This window comes from Trachypithecus francoisi, unplaced genomic scaffold (genome assembly GCF_009764315.1).
Source record: "Trachypithecus francoisi isolate TF-2019V2 unplaced genomic scaffold, Tfra_2.0 Lachesis_group0, whole genome shotgun sequence".
Lineage (NCBI taxonomy): Eukaryota > Metazoa > Chordata > Mammalia > Primates > Cercopithecidae > Trachypithecus > Trachypithecus francoisi.
In genome coordinates, this window is record NW_022681453.1 from 53,846,453 (window position 1) to 53,863,711 (window position 17,259).

Consider the following 17,259-nt stretch of genomic DNA (forward strand, 5'->3'; position numbering starts at 1 on the left):
ACAGAGGTTTCGCCAGCTGGTGTGTCCATCATCACAGAACCGGCCCACAGCAACAGCACAGATGGGACCCCTTTCTGCCAGGCCCTGGGTCCTGGGTTCCTTCTACTCTCTATACAGCATTTGAGCAGGCAGTGGTGAAAAGCCCACTTTGTGGTGCCCTTTGGCGGTGCTTTTAGAGCTCCTGTCCCACAAAGGATTACTGAGGCCCAAAGAGTGTGTGAGGCGACCGAGTGTGCCTAGTAAGGGGAGACCTAGTGGGCCCAGGACTCCAGGGCTGTGTCCTCCTTAGGGCTGCTGGAGTGAGTAAGAGCTCCCTTACTCAGCCATGATGCATTTGCTGTCTTCTTCGGGGCCCCTCCCAGCCAGGTATCAGCAGAGGGAGAGGAGAGCCAAAGAAGGAGGAGGTGGGGCCACCACCCTAGTCCAAGGCTGCTGGCTCCCAAGCCTGGTGTTGGTGGGAGGGACAGAGAGGGGCGGGAACAGTCGGCTGCCTGCCGGGAGCCAAAACGAAACCACTCCGGACTGGAAGTAGGACGAGAGTTGGAACTCGCAGGACAGGGAGTGCACAAACTATCCAGCACAGCCCCCTCTGCCCCCTCTGGAGGCTGGGGAGGGATTCCAGCCCCTGCCACCCACAGACACGGGCTGACTAGGGTCAGGGGTAGGGTGTCTGCCCCCCTTAGGGGGGGCAGCACAGGGCCTCAGGCCTGGGTGCTGCCTGGCATCTAGAAGATGCCTGTGCCCTGGTTCTTGCTGTCCTTGGCACTGGGTCGAAGCCCCATTGTCCTTTCTCTGGAGAGGCTTGTGGGGCCTCAGGATGCTACCCACTGCTCTCCGGTGAGTCTGGAACCCTGGGGAGATGGGGGAAGGCTCAGAGTTCAGTTTTTGGCTCAGCAAAGCCCTAGCCTGGCTCCTGTCACTGCTGCCACCGCCAGAACTGCCCTGTCTGGTCTGTCTGGTGCTGATGGGAGAAGAGAAGAATGGGGAAGGGGCAAGAGCTGGGTCTGTCTTCCTCTGGGAGGGTCTGGGAATACGGAGCCCCAGAAAAAGGTAGGTGGAGGTCTTAGGCAGAGAACAGTGCCTAGAAGGTGGGGGCACAAATTCTGACTCTCCTTTCCTTCCTTCCCAGGGCCTCTCCTGCCACCTCTGGGGTAAGTATCCCTACTTTTAAAAAGAATTTCCCAGGTTGGCTGAAGGGAGCAGAGCTGTGCCTCAGGTCCATGCCCTCCATGCCCACCTCAGCCCCGGTGAGCCAAGTTCTTTGGCTCTCTGGGTATGTCAGGTGCCACCAAATTCTGGGCTTGGAACAGCTTCAGCTCCCACCCACCCCTCCACACACAGACAGTGACATACTCTGCCTGCCTGGGGACATCGTGCCTGCTCCGGGCCCCGTGCTGTCGCCTACGCACCTGCAGACAGAGCTGGTGCTGAGGTGCCGCAAGGAGACCTACTGTGACCTCTGTGTGCGTGTGGCTGTCCACTTGGCCGTGCATGGTGAGCAAGTCATCCTGTGACAGTGCATTTGAGTGTGTCTGGGGTGGGCATGAGAGCCAGGGAATCTCTCAGGCAGCGCTGGGCATCCTCAGTGTTCTCCTGGAGGACACCAGCAGAAGGACTCCAGGCCAGTGTGGTCTCCCCAGCCTCTGCTTCCCAGCACTGGGCTTTCCAGAAGGAAGCCAACCCCAAAGCCAGTCAGCCCAGAGCAGGGGGCCTCACCCAGGGCCTTGCTCTTGGGTCCTTCTAGGGCACTGGGAAGAACCTGAAGATGAGGAAAAGTTTGGAGGAGCGGCTGATCCAGGGGTGGAGGAACCTAGGAATGGTGAGGAGAACCTGGCTGGCCCAAGTGCCCCATGCCAAGGCCTGGCCTGCTGCTCCTGGGCCTGACCGACCCCTGCCCTGTTGCCCACAGCCTCTCTCCAGGCCCAAGTCGTGCTCTCCTTCCAGGCCTACCCTACTACCCGCTGCGTCCTGCTGGAGGTGCAAGTGCCTGCTGCCCTTGTGCAGTTTGGTCAGTCTGTGGTATGCAAAATAATTAAATTTATTTATTAAATTTATTGAAACCCTTCAGTACCAGGCATTACAGTCAGTATTTTACAGGTATCAACTTATTTCTCACAACAGCCATGTGAGGTGGGACTATTCTTTTGATTCTGATCAGCGCTGTGGCCAAGTCCCTTCAGCCTGTTATGCCTCAGCTTTTATGCCTGTAAAATGGGGATAAGAATAGTTGTACTTCATATGCTTGACTATGAGAAACCACCAAGCAGTTTTCCTGGGTGCTTCTACTATTTTACCCTCCCACCAGCAGTGTATGGGAGTTCTAGTTGCTTCCCATCTTTGCCAGCACTTGATGGTGTAATTTTATTTTATTTTTAAATTAAATATATTTGAATTTTAAATATACGGAACCTTCCATGAATTTGCATGTCATCCTCAGGCAGGGGCCATGCTAATCTTTTCTGTATTGTTCCAGTTGTAGTATATGCGGTGCCAAAACAAGCATAGGTGTTGTAATTGTAATAATTTTACTGCATATGTAGCAGTTTATCATTGTGGTTTTAATTTGTATCTCCCAATGACTGATGAAGTTGAGCACTTTTTTCACATGCTTATTGGCTATTTGTGTAACTTCCTTGTGAAACATCTCTTAAAGTTTTTTTTTTTTTTTTGCCACATAAAAAAAGAATAGTCCCGGCTGGGCATGGTGGTTCACACCTGTAATCCCAGCACTTTGGGAGGCCGAGGCGGGCAGATCACGAGGTCAGGAGATCGAGACCATCCTGGCTAACACGGTGAAACCCCATCTCCACTAAAAAAATACAAAAAATTAGCCGGGCATAGTGGTGGGTGCCTGTAGTCCCAGCTACTCAGGAGGCTGAGGCCGGAAAATGGCGTGAACCCAGGAGGCGGAGCTTGCAGTGAGCCGAGATCCCGCCGCTGCACTCCAGCCTGGGAGACAGAGAGAGACTCCGTCTCAAAAAAAAAAAAAAAAAAAAAAAAGAATAGTCCCACCTCATATGACTGTTATGAAAATAAACTAAGTTGATACCTGTAAAACACTGGATGTAATGCCTGGCACTGAAGAATTTCGATAAATTTAATTCTTTTGTAATCCTCAAAGCTACCTGATGAACTAGGCATTATTATTATCCTCATTTTCCAGATAGAGAAAGTGAGGCTTGAAAAGGGGAGGTCTGTGGGCTGGATGCACTTCTCTGTACTCTTGGACCAAAAGAAGAGTCCTACCATACATACCATGATATATTTACCATGGTGTAAGTACCATGGGGCAGGGTGTTGGGGCTTCTCCCTGCCTCAGGAGGCCACATGTGCTTGGAAGATCTATTTCCACTGGGGTCAAATCACTCAAACCCTCCAACCTCCAGCCGCCAGCCAATATCCTTTTATCTGGAGAACTGTAGATTGGGAGAACATCTGCTTGGTCCATGTCACAAGTAGTTGTAAGGAACACTGAGGCACTGGGTTGAATGGGAGAACCACTTCTGTGGGGAGGGGCATCCCACATGGCGCTGGGGTATCTCATCTCCTTAGCTTTGGCCAGGTGATCTAGCACAGCAGGGTGGGGGCAGGGGTTTAAATGTCTAGGGCCTTTTCCCGTCCTGGTGACACTCTTACTGAGGACATTTGCTTTAGAATTGAGGCCTCTTGAAGGAAAGGTGAATGGTAGATTTCAGGCTATACAGTATAAATACAGTCATTGGTTGTGGGAGAAGGGCAGTGAGCACAGTGGTCCCTGCAGATGATCCCACAGCCCTTGGCCTGGATCTGAGCCCTGCACCACCAGCCTTCCCCACCCCTCTCCTCACAGGGCTCTGTAGTATATGACTGCTTCGAGGCTGCCCTAGGGAGTGAGGTACGAATCTGGTCCTATACTCAGCCCAGGTACGAGAAGGAGCTCAACCTCACACAGCAGCTGCCTGGTAAGTGGACCCCCAAGTCCTGGCCCCATAGCCTCTGTCCCCTCTGGTCACTCCCCCTCCTGCTTTCACCCTCTTCTACCTCCATCCACTCTCTGGCAGGGGTCTGAGCTCTAATCCTTCCCAGAGTCAGTCCCTTGGACCTTCTCTCCCTGGGTGACGTGGCTTTCCAGCCCCTGGGGAAGGTGCTTTGAGCATTGGATAGATGTGGGTGGTATGCAGGGGATGGGGAGCCATTCTTAATGCCCTCCTGGGAGTCAGATTGCCCCCACTTCTTTCCTCGGCCCCCAGCCCCACTGGAGGCTCTTCTGTGATCTCTCCCCAGACTGCAGGGGGCTCGAAGTCCGGAACAGCATCCCGAGCTGCTGGGGTAGGGGCTAGGGCCAGTGGGCTGGGAGGAGGGAGGGGCAGGGTCTAGAGTATGAGAGACCCTTGGAGTCCACTTCTGATATGGGGTGCCACATCTCAGAAGCTCACAGAACACATTCATTCATTCATTCATTCATTCATTCATTCATAACACATTAATTGCAGTATCTGCTCCTCTGTGCTAAGCACTGGGAATAGAAAGATGAATCTTGGGTCAGGCTCAGTGGCTCACGCCTATAATTCCAGCACTTTGGGAGGTGGGAGGATCACTTGAGCTCAAAAGTTCGAGACCAGCCTGGGCAACATGGCAAAACCCCGTCTCTACCAAAAACACAAAAATTAACAGGGCATCGTGGTGTGCATTTGTGGTCCCAGCTACTTGCGAAGCCGAGGCAGGAGAATCACTTGAGCCTGGGAGGCAGAGGCTGCAGTAAGCCGAGACTGCACCATTGCACTACAGCCTGGGTGACAGAACAAGACTCTTGTCTCAAAAGACAAAAAACAAAAAACAAAAAACTTGAAATAAAAGCTAAGAAAGTCAAAGGTCTGACTTTTTTCCCATGTACTATTTGGATTTTGCTTTGGTTTTATATTTTCTTTTTTATTGCGTATAACATACATACATGAAAGTATGTAAAGGGTACTGATTTTCATGTCCAGTTCTTTTTTTTTTTTTTTTTTTTTGGCAGAGTCTTTCTCTGTCACCCAGGCTGTAGTGTAGTGGTACGACCTCAGCTCACTGCAACCTCCGCCTCCTGGGTTCAAGTGATTCTTCTGCCTCAGCCTCCCAAGTAGCTGAATTACAGACATGCACCACCATACACAGCTAATTTTTGTATTTTTAGTAGAGGTGGGGTTTCACCATGTTGGCCAGGCTGGTCTTGAACTCCTGACCTCGTGATCCTCCCGCCTCGACCTCCCAAAGTGCTGGGATTACAGTCGTGAGTCGTGGCCTCCAGCCAATTCATTTTTATGTATGTATACACTTGCATAACTAGCACCCAGATCAATACATAAATACTGTGATGTTTTCTGAATTACTAAATTTTTTCAACTTCATTTTCTTTTTGGCTTCTTTTTTTTTTTTTTTTTTTTTTTGAGACGGAGTCTCGCTCTGTCGCCCAGGCTGGAGTGCAGTGCCGGATCTCAGCTCACTGCAAACTCCGCCTCCCGGGTTCTCGCCATTCTCCTGCCTCAGCCTCCCGAGTAGCTGGGACTAAGGCGCCCGCCACATCGCCCGGCTAATTTTTTGTATTTTTAGTAGAGACGGGGTTTCACCGTGTTAGCCAGGATGGTCTCGATCTCCTGACCTCGTGATCCACCCGTCTCGGCCTCCCAAAGTGCTGGATTACAGGCTTGAGCCACCGCGCCCGGCCTCTTTTTGGCTTCTTAAAATTAAAGTTGGCATGCCTCTTTGACAACTCTAATTAAAGACTATTCAACACCAGAGTTTTGAAAACACAGACATATAGGCCGGGCGCGGTGGCTCAAGCCTGTAATTCCAGCACTTTGGGAGGCCGAGACGGGTGGATCACGAGGTCAGGAGATCGAGACCATGCTGGCTAACACGGTGAAACCCCGTCTCTACTAAAAAATACAAAAAACTAGCCGGGCGAGGTGGTGGGCGCCTGTAATCCCAGCTACTCAGGAGGCTGAGGCAGGAGAATGGCGTGAACCTGGGAGGCGGAGTTTGCAGTGAGCTGAGATCCGGCCACTGCGCTCCAGCCTGGGCGACAGAGCCAGACTCAGAAAAAAAAAAAAAAAAGAAAACACAGACATATATCATGCATTTCATTTCTTCCTTCATTAAGTAGACATTGATTCATTTATTCAACAGATATTTATTGAGTAATTTCTGTGTACCAGGCAAATCCCTGGACACTGGAAATATTAATAAATCAATAAATCAAGATGACAAAAAACCCCGACCCTATGGAACTGGTGTCAGGGTTGGGGGGGCGGTGAGGAAGGACACAACAAACACATGGAAATGTGAAGAATGCAGTAAGTTAGACGGTGATTAGCGCTAAGGAGAACATTTGTGGAAGGGGTGGGGAAGGTTGGGAGTGGCAGAGGTCAGGGATGGTCTCAGTCTGGTGAGCAGAGACCTGAAAGAGGTGAGAGAGGAGCCATATATCTGAGGTAAGAGAGAATAGCCAGCACAAAGGGCCTGGGGTGGGAGTATGTCAGGGGTGTTTAAGAAATAGCAAGGAGGGGGCCAGGCGTGGCAGCTCACGCCTGTAATCCCAGCACTTTGGGAGGCCAAGGCGGGCAGATCATGAGGTCAGGAGATCGAGACCATCCTGGCTAACACGGTGAAACCCTGTCTCTACAAAAAATACAAAAAAGTTAGCTGGGCGTGGTGGTGGGTGCCTGTTGTCCCAGCTACTCGGGAGCCTGAGGCAGGAGAATGGCGTGAACCCCGGGAGGCAGAGCTTGCAGTGAGCCAAGATTGCACCACTGCACTCTAGCCTGGGTGACAGAGTGAGACACTGTCTCAAGAAAAAAAAAAAGAGAGAGAAATAGTAAGGAGGTCCCTAATAACACTGCAGCAGAGTTATTAAGGACACAAGTGCCATAGGCTGCACATGGTGGCTCACGTCTGCAATTCCAGCACTTTGGGAAGCTGAGGCAAGAGGATTGCTTGAGGTCAGGAGTTCAAGACCAGCCTGTCCAACATGAACGAAACCCCATCTCTACTAAAAATACAAAAATTAGCCGGGCATGGTGATGCATGCCCGTAATCCCAGCTACTCAAGTGGCTGAGGCAAGAGAATCGCTTGAATCCAGGAGGTGGAGGTTGCAGTGAGCTATTGCACCACTACACTCCAGCCTGGGCAACAGAGTGAGACTGCCCCTCAAAAAAAAAAAAAAAAAAGGACACAAGTGTCAAGAGGTGAGATCAGAAAGGTCACAGTTCTGAGCAGAGGAAAATGACTTGTTTTAAAGAGGTTACAGATCTGGCCGGGCGCGGTGGCTCAAGCCTGTAATCCCAGCACTTTGGGAGGCCGAGACGGGTGAATCACGAGGTCAGGAGATCGAGACCATCCTGGCTAACGCGGTGAAACCCCGTCTCTACTAAAAATACAAAAAACTAGTCGGGCGACGTGGCGGGCGCCTGTAATCCCAGCTACTCGGGAGGCTGAGGCAGGAGAATGGCGTGAACCCGGGAGGCGGAGCTTGCAGTGAGCTGAGATCCGGCCACTGTACTCCAGCCTGGGTGACAGAGCGAGACTCCGTCTCAAAAAAAAAAAAAAAAAAAAAGAAGTTACAGATCTTTCTGGCTGCAGAGGGAAAATAGGTGTCCTCAGACCACACATTAGGGCCTCCACAGGCTTAGCTCTGGGCAGCTGCTAGGGGCAAAGTCTGGTCTGAGGTGAGGACACACACTCTGTCCTCCAAGAGCCTCCCAGTCTAAGGGGTTTGAAAGAAACTCCAAAGAGTCAGTCAGGTATGCAGAAGAGGTGAGGAAGTCTAAGCTGTGCTCTCTCTCTTTGCCTCTCCCACCAGCCCTGCCCTGGCTCAACGTGTCAGCAGATGGTGACAATGTGCATCTAGTTCTGAATGTCTCTGAGGAGCAGCACTTTGGCCTCTCCCTGTACTGGAATCAGGTCCAGGGCCCCCCAAAACCCCGGTGGCACAAAAACCTGGTGAGGCCTCCCCCTTCCCAAGTCCATTCCCACTGTAGGCCAATGCCTGTGCAAAGGATGCAGTGCCTTATCAAAGAGGACCCTTGAAGAGGACTCACCCCAAGCAAGGGAACACTGGTGGGGGAACTTCTGCCTTCCTGGTTTCCTTGACTTTGGCCTCCTCCTCTTCCTCCTTATCTTCTCCAACCTCCTTCCTTTATTTGTTCCACAGACTGGACCGCAGATTATTACCTTGAACCACACAGACCTGGTTCCCTGCCTCTGTATTCAGGTAGGAGCAGAGTGTAGCTGGGTGCCAGAAGAGGAGTGGGAAGATGATGATGGGGGTGATCCCTGCCTTCCTGGTCTCACCATTCTTCAAACCCTTCATTGAGGTGGAGACTATGGCTCCCTGGGGTGGCTGGCCCTCCCTTGACCCTTGCTGTCCTATGCTCTTCTATTACATTCCCTGAATGCTCTCCCTGATCCTCCACAGAACTCCTACTGACACTTCATGGCCCCATTCAAATGTCACCTTCTCCTTGAAGCCTTTCCCTACTCCTCCAGTTCTGTCTTTATGTTCCCCTGGAGGGCAGAGCATGTGCTATGAACTTGGACTGGTTTAAATCTTGGCTCTTGCCATTTGCTAGTTGTGTAACCTTGGGCAAGTCACTTCACCTCTGTGAGCCTGTTTCTCGTCTATAAAATGGGAATAATAATAGTAACAGCCTCTTGGGGCTGTTATAAGAATGTGTGCCACATCCAGGCTTAAATATGCTGGCTCTTTCCTCTTCCTCTGCACATTTATTTATTTTTTTAGACAAGGTCTCACTCTGTTGCCCAGGCTGGAGTGCAGTGGCACAATCATGGCACAGTGCAGCCTCAGCCCCCTGGGTTCAAGTGATCCTCCTGCCTCAGCCTCCCAAGTAGCTGGAACTACTGGTGAGCACTACCATACTCAGCTAGTTTTTTTGTTTTGTGTAGAAATGCGGTCTTGCTATGTTACCCAGGCTGTTCTGAATTCCTGGGCTTACGTTATCCTCCCACCTCAGCCTCCCACCAAGTGCTGGGATTATAAGCATGAGCCACTGTGGCTGGCCCTGATTGCACTTTTTTTTTTTTTTGAGACGGAGTCTTGCTCTGTCACCCAGGCTGAAGTGCAGTGGCGCGATCTTGGCTCACTGCAAGCTCCGCCTCCCGGGTTCACGCCATTCTCCTGCCTCTGCCTCCTGAGTAGCTGGAACTACAGGTGCCTGTGACCACGCCCAGCTAATTTTTTTGTATTTTCAGTAGAGACAGGGTTTCACCTTGTTAGCCAGGATGGTCTCGATCTCTCGACCTCATGATCCACCCGCCTCGGCCTCCCAAAGTACTAGGATTACAGGCATGAGCCACCATGACTGGCCCCTGATTGCACATTTAATTGGTCATCAGGTCTCATCCATCTTACCTCTGACATTAATGTCTCTCATTCTCTTTCCCCCTCCTCTCCATCTCAGTCCAGCTTGGGGCTCTATCATCTCTTTTCTAGACTGTTTCAATACTTCCAAGCTCCCCTCCCTTCCCATCACTTTCCTGGCCTTCTGGGCCCATATTCTGCCCCCAGTGGTGCCTTTTCACTGTATTTTCCCCATGATTCCCCTTCATGAGAACACTGTTACATCCAGTGGAGCTACTTACCAAGATACACCCATCTCCCTGCCTTTTCTCAGGTGGTTCCCATTACTTCAAATACCCTCACCTCTTTCCCAAAGCTTTTCCCCAACCACCCAGCCTCTCCTAGTTCCAAATCCCCTTGCACTTCTATCTTTCCTTGTCCATTTATCACTTCATTTCTTTTATTTTCTTTTTTTCTTTTTTTTTGAGACGGAGTCTTGCTCTGCCACCCAGGCTGGAGTGCAGTGGCCGGATCTCAGCTCACTGCAAGCTCCGCCTCCCGGGTTTACGCCATTCTCCTGCCTCAGCCTCCCGAGTAGCTGGGACTACAGGCGCCCGCCTCGTCGCCCGGCTAGTTTTTTGTATTTTTAAGTAGAGACAGGGTTTCACCGTATTAGCCAGGATGGTCTCGATCTCCTGACCTCGTGATCCGCCCGTCTCGGCCTCCCAAAGTGCTGGGATTACAGGCTTGAGCCACCGCGCCCGGCCATTTCTTTTATTTTCTTAAAATTTTTTCTTTTGTTTTTTTTAGAGACAGCATCTTGCTCTGTCACCCATGCTAGAGTGCAGTGGCATGAACACAGTTCATTGCAGCCTCAACCTCCCAGGCTCAAGGGATCCTCCTGCCTCAGCCTCTGAGCAGCTGGGACTGCAGGCATGGGCCACCATGCCTGGCTAATTGTTTCCTTTTTTGTGTTGTTGCTTTTTGATATTGAGTTTTACTCTTTTGCCCAGGCTGGAGTGCTGTGGCGAGTACAGTGGCGTGATCTCGGCTCACTGCAACCTCTGCCTCCCAGGTTCAAGCCATTCTCCTGCCTCAGCCTCCTAAGTAGCTGGAATTACAGGCACACGCCACCACACCTGGCTAATTTTCGTATTTTTAGTAGAGACGGGTTTTCACCATGTTGGTCAGGCTGGTCTCAAATTCCTGATCTCATTATCTGCCCGCCTCGGCCTCCCAAAGTGCTGGGATTACAGGCATGAGCCACCGTGCCCAGCTTGTTTTCATTTTTTAATGTTTTGTGGCGATGGGCCACCACACCCAGCTCAATCACTTCCTTTTTTATTTGGGCATCTAATTTCTTCTTGTACACAACAGATGCTCAATAAATATTATGAAATGAGTGAGTGCTTTACTAATTTATATAAATATTTTATCCTTACTACAAGTGTGAGTTTGTGATTTCCTTGAAGGCAAGCAAATCATATCTAATTCAAATGTAATAGCTTTGCAAGAGCCTTGCATGGTGCCTGGCATATAGCACCTACTCATTGTTTTGTTTTGTTTTTAAACAAAGTAACAGTATGAGGGTCCTCACTGTTGAATGAGTGAATAAATCTTACTGCCTCGCACAGCCACAGGACGCAGCAGATGTTCATGAGATGTATGCTGTGATTTAAATGTCTTCATTGCCAAACACAATGCCTGCCACATAGTCGGTGTTCCTAACTAAAGGCTTGATGAATAAATTTATATATTACCTCTAGTGCTTAGCACAGAGTTATGCACGTAATAGGCACTCTTAAAACGTCTGTTGAAAGAATAAATGAATGTGTCCTTAGAACTTAGCACATTCCCCGACACATACCAGGTACTCACAAAGTGACTGTGGAATGAATTAAAATTAATTATCCGCCAGGCGTGGTGGCTCACACCTGTAATCCCAGCACTTTGGGAGGCCAAGGTGGGTGGATCACGAGGTCAGGAGTTTGAGACCAGCCTGGCCACCATAGTGAAACCCAGTCTCTACCAAAAGTACAAAAATAAGCCAGGCGTGGTGATGCACGCCTGCAGTCCCAGCTACTCGGGAGGGTGAGGCAGGAGAATCACTTGAACCCAGGAGGCGGAGGTTGTGGTGAACTGAGATCACACCACTGCACTCCAGCCTAGGCAACAGAGTGAGACTTGGTCTCAATAAATAAATAAATAAATAAATATTTAAGTATCCAAGGTCCCTTGTGCCTGTCATACCGCTAAGACACAATGATAGGCACCCATTAAAAGTCTGTTGAATGGGCCAGGTGTGGTGGCTCACACTTGTAATCTCAACACTTTGGGAGGCCGAGACGGGTAGATCACTTGATCACTTGAGGTCAGGAGTTCGAAACCAGCCTGATCAACGTGGTGAAACCCCATCTCCACTAAAAATACAAAAATTAACCAGTTAGCCTGCCGTTGTGGCATACGCCTATAATCCCAGCTCCTCAGGAGGCTGAGATGGGAGAATCGCTTGAACCTGGGAGGCGGAGGTTGTAGTGAGCCAAGATTGCACCACTACACTCCAGCCTAGGCGACAAGAGTGAGACTCTATCTCAGAAAAATAAGATTAAAAAAAAGTTTGTTGAATGAAAATGTTGCCAGTGCCCAGCATTATGTTTGCTGGGAGAATAGATGTGAGCATCCCCAGGTTTCGTAAAAGGCAAGAAGACCCAGCACGTACTTGCGAAATATCTGCTGAATGAGTGTGTCCCCAGTGTCTAGCAGAGGGCCAGGCACATGCCCATGGAGGGGACCTGAGCAGACCCCCGTTTCCTTTCCAGGTGTGGCCTCTGGAACCTGACTCCGTTAGGACAAACATCTGCCCCTTCAGGGAGGGTGAGCTGACCGGCCTGGGGCTGGGGTTGGGGCTGGGGCATTGCAAGCGATGGGTGCCTAGCGTGCGGTGACTGCGCCCTTTCCTTGCAGACCCCCGCGCACACCAGAACCTCTGGCGAGCAGCCCGGCTGCGACTGCTGACCCTGCAGAGCTGGCTGCTGGATGCGCCGTGCTCACTGCCCGCAGAAGCTGCACTGTGCTGGCAGGCTCCAGGTGGGGACCCCTGCCAGCCGCTGGTCCCGCCGCTTTCCTGGGAGAATGTCACTGTGGACGTAAGTGAAGCAGAGGACACCTCCTGTGGTGAGGGGAGAGTGGGAACCAGGGTCCCCCTTTTGTGATCCCACCCATTCCTCTCTTTCCACAGAAGGTTCTCGAGTTCCCATTGCTGAAAGGCCACCCTAACCTCTGTGTTCAGGTCAGAAAGGGGTGCCGAGTGCTGGGCTGGGGGCTGGACCTGGGCAGACCCCCTAGCCAAGGGGGTCTTAGTTCTTGGGCCGCTAAAGCATAGTGGTTGCCAGCTTCCTCTTTGGGAGTTCCACTATTTACTTTAGCAGTGCGTGGGACCCTGGGCAAGTCACTTCACCTCTCTGAACATCAGTCTCCTCATCTGTTTAATGCAGATGATAATACAGTAACTGCCTCATGGAGTGGTTGTGATGATGAAATAAGAGAAGTGCTTCCCCTTAGGAATCCGTACAGACTAAATGCTCAATCAATGTAGCCACTTTTGTTATTGCTATCCTTATTCTATTTCCATACATGTAGAATGGGTTACTCTACAGTTTCAAAGGGTGATTATAAGAATATTCACTCATTCGAGATGTTTTTAGCAGTGCGAGTCACCGTTTTAGGCACTTGTAATAGATCCTAACATCTCTACCCTCATAGAACTTATATTGTAACGGACAAAGGCAGCCAACAGACATTGTAAATAAATTATATAATATCTTAAAATTGCATACAAATACTATGGGAAAGGGATAAGGTGGGACTGGGGTTGCAATTTTTAGCACAATGGTCATGTGAGAAGGGAATCTCTTTGAGAAGGTTAGATGAGAGGGGAAAATATGCTTTGTAAGACATAAAAACAGCTTTAGGGTCAGAAGACACTTTACACAGATGACCTCACAAGGCTGGGGCAGAGAAAGATGTAGTGACTCCTAATCACCCAGCCTTGAATCCACATCTGCCTAAGGTCAGATTGAGTGCAGATTCCCAACTCAACAGGCCTTTTGTTGCCTGCCCTGTTCTGGTCTTTCTGCCTTTGGCTTTTGCTTTTCTTAGTGGCCCTAACCATGGTCTCTTCCCAGCAGGTGAACAGCTGGGAGAAGCTGCAGCTGCAGGAGTGCTTGTGGGCTGGTGAGTTGGGCCTGGGGGTGGCTGGGATAGGGCCACCTCCTAGGGGTGAAAGTCAGGGCATGGGAGGTGGGCAAGTGACCAATCCCAGCAAGATTGGGTCTTGGTCAGAGTGGCCTCTCACCCCTTCCAGACTCCCTGGGGCCTCTCAAAGACGATGTGCTACTGTTGGAGACACGAGGCCCCCAGGACAACAGATCCCTCTGTGCCTTGGAACCCAGTGGCTGTACTTCACTACCCAGCAAAGCCTCCACGGTTAGGACTGGGTGACCCTCCTCCACAGATCTCTCCAAATGCATCTCACACCTGGTCTCAAATTTTCACTCCATCCACCCTGTGCCGGTCTCTGGGAACACGGGGGTGACTCAGACCACGGCCATATTCGGCGGCATCACCAAAGTCTCCCAATCCCCTCTACCCCATTCTACCCAGCTGTAGCCTGGTAGGTGCTGCCCTAAGGGTGCTACCTCCAGGTAACAGTGCCCCCATCCTTTGGCTTGGCAGAGGGCAGCTCGCCTTGGAGAGTACTTACTACAAGACCTGCAGTCAGGCCAATGTCTGCAGGTGAGCTGGTGGCAGAAGGGCCCCACTTCAATGCCCAGGGGCAACAGGCCTAAAACTAGCACTCACCTCCTGTCTATTTAGGCTTATTTTATGTTCAGCCCTGGGAAAGTTAAGAGTAGACGAAGCATAGTTCCTATCCCCAAGGAGCACACTGTTGGCTAGACACCCGTAAACAGATGACCACACCTAGAGGTGCTAAGTTTTGGGTTCCAGGGAGAGCTTCCGGGAAGAATTTCTTCCTATATGCCAGATTTGGTATGGAAGAAGTCATACCATAGACAGTGGGCACAGCATAAACAAAGGCAGAGCAGCTGCAGGAACCTTAGCCGGGAGATATGCATAGTTGATGCTGGGAATTTGCAGATCAGGCCACCAGAGCTTAGTGAATGTTAAACACCTGGCTGGTGCCCTGGATTTGGTTCTGTTTGTATCTTACAGCTATGGGATAATGACTTGGGAGCACTATGGGCCTGCTCCATGGACAAATGTGAGTATTGTAAGAACTGCCTTTCCTTTCTGTACCAGGAGCGCGGATCTTGACAGGGACCACTCTTGGGCACAGCACATGCAATGGCCTTGTCCTTCCCTGAGATCAGATAAACAGAGGGTCATTCCTTCACTCACTCAAAAAATATGATGAGAGCTTGCAGGGATCCCAGGAACACCAAAAAGATAAATAACTGCCCCCCACCCCTAGACGACTAGCAAGACATGAGCCAGTCACTTATATTTAAAGTGTGAGCTACTGAAGCACCACCAGTGTTCAGTGCTGTAAATGCATACAATGTGGACCTGACCTGGGTGGGGTGAAGGGCTCAGGGGGAAGGTTTCAGCAAAACTCTGAAGACTGAGCTAGGGGAAGGGGGTAGAGATAGAGGGTCTTGGACAGGCAGGTTTCTGTCATGAGATAAAGATGCAGGAGCCATGTAGGGGATTTGGATCTTATGTTGAGAGCAGCAGGAGTTACAATCAAATATATATATAATATATATATATATATATATATAATATATATATATATATAATATATAATATATTATATATATATATTTTTTAATTATTTATTTTTGAGACAGAGTCTCGCTCTGTCGCCCAGGCTGGAGTGCAATGGCACGATCTCAGCTAACTGCAACCCCTGCCTCCCAGATTCAAGCAATTCTCTACCTCAGCCTCCCAGGTAGTGTGGATTAATAGACACCCGCCACCATGCCTGGCTAATTTTTGTATTTTTAGTAGAGATGGGGTTTCACCGTCTTGGTCAGGCTGGTCTTGAACTCCTGACCTCGTGATCCGCCCGCCTTGGCCTCCCAAAGTGCTGGGATTATAGTCATGAGCCACCGTGCCTGGCCCAAATTTACATTTTTAAAAGATTTCTGAGGCTGGCATGAATTAATTCAAGGCAAATCGATTGGAGGCAAAAAAAAAAGACAGGGCAGGGACACCAGATAGTGGCAGACACCCAGGACAGCAAGATCAAGGGCCCAGCAACCCTAGCTTAGAGGAGAATAATACGAGCTGACATTTTAGCACTTAAGATGCTCGGCATTGTGTTAAGTGCTTTATATATATTAATATATTTAGTCCTCATACCAACCCTGTGACATAGCTACAATTTTACAGAGGAGAAAACTGAGGCAGAAGGTGACATTACTTATTCAAAGACCCCTAAACAGATGGAGCTATATATTCATCCACTGGCTCTGACACTGTGCTGTGGACTTTGGACAAATCATGTTTTTTTTTTTTTTGAGAGGAGTCTCAACCTGTCGGCCAGGCTAGAGTGCAATGGCACGATCTCTGCTCACTGCAACCTCTGCCTCCCGAGCTCCAGCGATTCTCCTGCCTCAGCCTCCCGAGTAGCTGGGATTACAGGCGTGCGCCACCACACCCGGCTAATTTTTTGTATCTTTAGTAGAGACGGGGTTTCACCATGTTGGCCAGGCTGGTCTTGAACTCCTGACCTCGTGATCCGCCCGCCTTGGCCTCCCAAAGTGCTGGGATTACAGGCGTGACCCACCGCGCGCGGCGGTCAAATCATTTCTCAAGTCTCAGTTTTTCTCCTCTGTGGAAGGTGAGTGTAAGTTTCTAACTCTTCTTCCCTGGGTCTCCCAGACATCCACAAGCGCTGGGCCCTCTTGTGGCTGGCCTGCCTACTCTTTGCCGCTGCGCTTTCCCTCATCCTCCTTCTCAAAAAGGATCACGCGAAAGGTGAGCGCTTCCCGGCTCCCCATTCCCCAGGGGCAGGACCAGAGTGGCTGTGGGAGTTCTCCGAGGGAAGGTGGCGGCCGAGCTCACAGGCTGCCTCCGCCCCTCTCCCCTAACAGGGTGGCTGAGGCTCTTGAAACAGGACGTCCGCTCGGGGGGTGAGTGGGAGCACGCGCTGGGCGGGGGGCCGCCCCGGGGGGCCAGGCCTCTGCCAGCTCACCTCTTCCCTCCCCATCTGTTTTCTCCGGCAGCGGCCGCCAGGGGCCGCGCGGCTCTGCTCCTCTACTCAGCCGATGACTCGGGCTTCGAGCGCCTGGTGGGCGCCCTGGCGTCGGCGCTGTGCCAGCTGCCGCTGCGCGTGGCCGTAGACCTGTGGAGCCGTCGTGAAATGAGCGCGCAGGGGCCCGTGGCCTGGTTCCACGCGCAGCGGCGCCAGACCCTGCAGGAGGGCGGCGTGGTGGTCCTGCTCTTCTCGCCCGGGGCGGTGGCGCTGTGCAGTGAGTGGCTACAGGACGGGATGTCCGCGCCCGGGGCGCACGGCCCGCACGACGCCTTTCGTGCCTCGCTCAGCTGCGTGCTGCCCGACTTCTTGCAGGGCCGGGCGCCCGGCCGCTACGTGGGGGCCTGCTTCGACAGGCTGCTCCACCCAGACTCCGTACCCGCCCTTTTCCGCACCGTGCCCGTCTTCTCACTGCCCTCCCAACTGCCGGACTTCCTAGGGGCCCTGCAGCAGCCCCGCGCCCCGCGTCCCAGGCGGCTCCAAGAGAGGGCGGAGCAAGTGTCCCGGGCCCTTCAGCCAGCCCTGGATAGCTACTTCCATCCCCCGGGGACTCCCGCGCCTGGACGCGGGGTGGGACCTGGGGCGGGGGATGGGACTTGAATAAAGGCAGACGCTGTTTTTCTACCCATGTGGCCCACACGCATCTCCGTCTCCGCGACTGGGCTG

At 51.4% G+C, this 17,259-nt stretch overlaps 1 protein-coding gene and 1 non-coding gene across 21 annotated transcripts; one reads left to right on the forward strand and one right to left on the reverse strand.

The window, feature by feature from the left end:
* The first annotated feature begins 483 nt into the window (after positions 1-483).
* IL17RC (interleukin 17 receptor C) lies at positions 484-17,221 on the forward strand. 20 transcript variants are annotated; one of them, XM_033210613.1, is made up of 19 exons: positions 484-1,050; positions 1,130-1,151; positions 1,342-1,494; positions 1,745-1,819; positions 1,910-2,019; positions 3,830-3,941; positions 4,264-4,308; positions 7,818-7,957; positions 8,169-8,228; positions 12,134-12,188; positions 12,279-12,460; positions 12,553-12,603; positions 13,499-13,547; positions 13,678-13,799; positions 14,049-14,108; positions 14,547-14,595; positions 16,221-16,316; positions 16,433-16,471; positions 16,565-17,221. In XM_033210613.1, exons 1-19 carry the CDS (start codon positions 733-735, stop codon positions 17,191-17,193), a joined length of 2,367 nt encoding a protein of 788 aa, XP_033066504.1. In that variant the 5' UTR covers positions 484-732; the 3' UTR covers positions 17,194-17,221. The 20 variants fall into 20 exon arrangements, with proteins under 20 accessions (XP_033066504.1, XP_033066505.1, XP_033066511.1 ...); XM_033210614.1 differs by having other exon boundaries at positions 13,502-13,547; XM_033210620.1 differs by having other exon boundaries at positions 484-837; positions 13,502-13,547.
* Positions 2,397-2,501, reverse strand: LOC117084596. The gene has a single exon (XR_004437526.1). It is a non-coding gene; the product is annotated as a U6 spliceosomal RNA (small nuclear RNA).
* Positions 17,222-17,259: the final 38 nt, after the last annotated feature.

Excerpts from the sequence above, each read along its gene's own strand:
- IL17RC (XM_033210609.1), top strand. The coding sequence starts at position 733 with ATGCCTGTGCCCTGGTTCTTGCTGTCCTTGGCACTGGGTCGAAGCCCC. Across the intron at positions 12,461-12,552 it reads GGGAGAATGTCACTGTGGAC|AAGGTTCTCGAGTTCCCATT; the intron begins GTAAGTGAAGCA and ends CTCTTTCCACAG. Across the intron at positions 13,800-14,048 it reads TACCCAGCAAAGCCTCCACG|AGGGCAGCTCGCCTTGGAGA; the intron begins GTTAGGACTGGG and ends TTGGCTTGGCAG.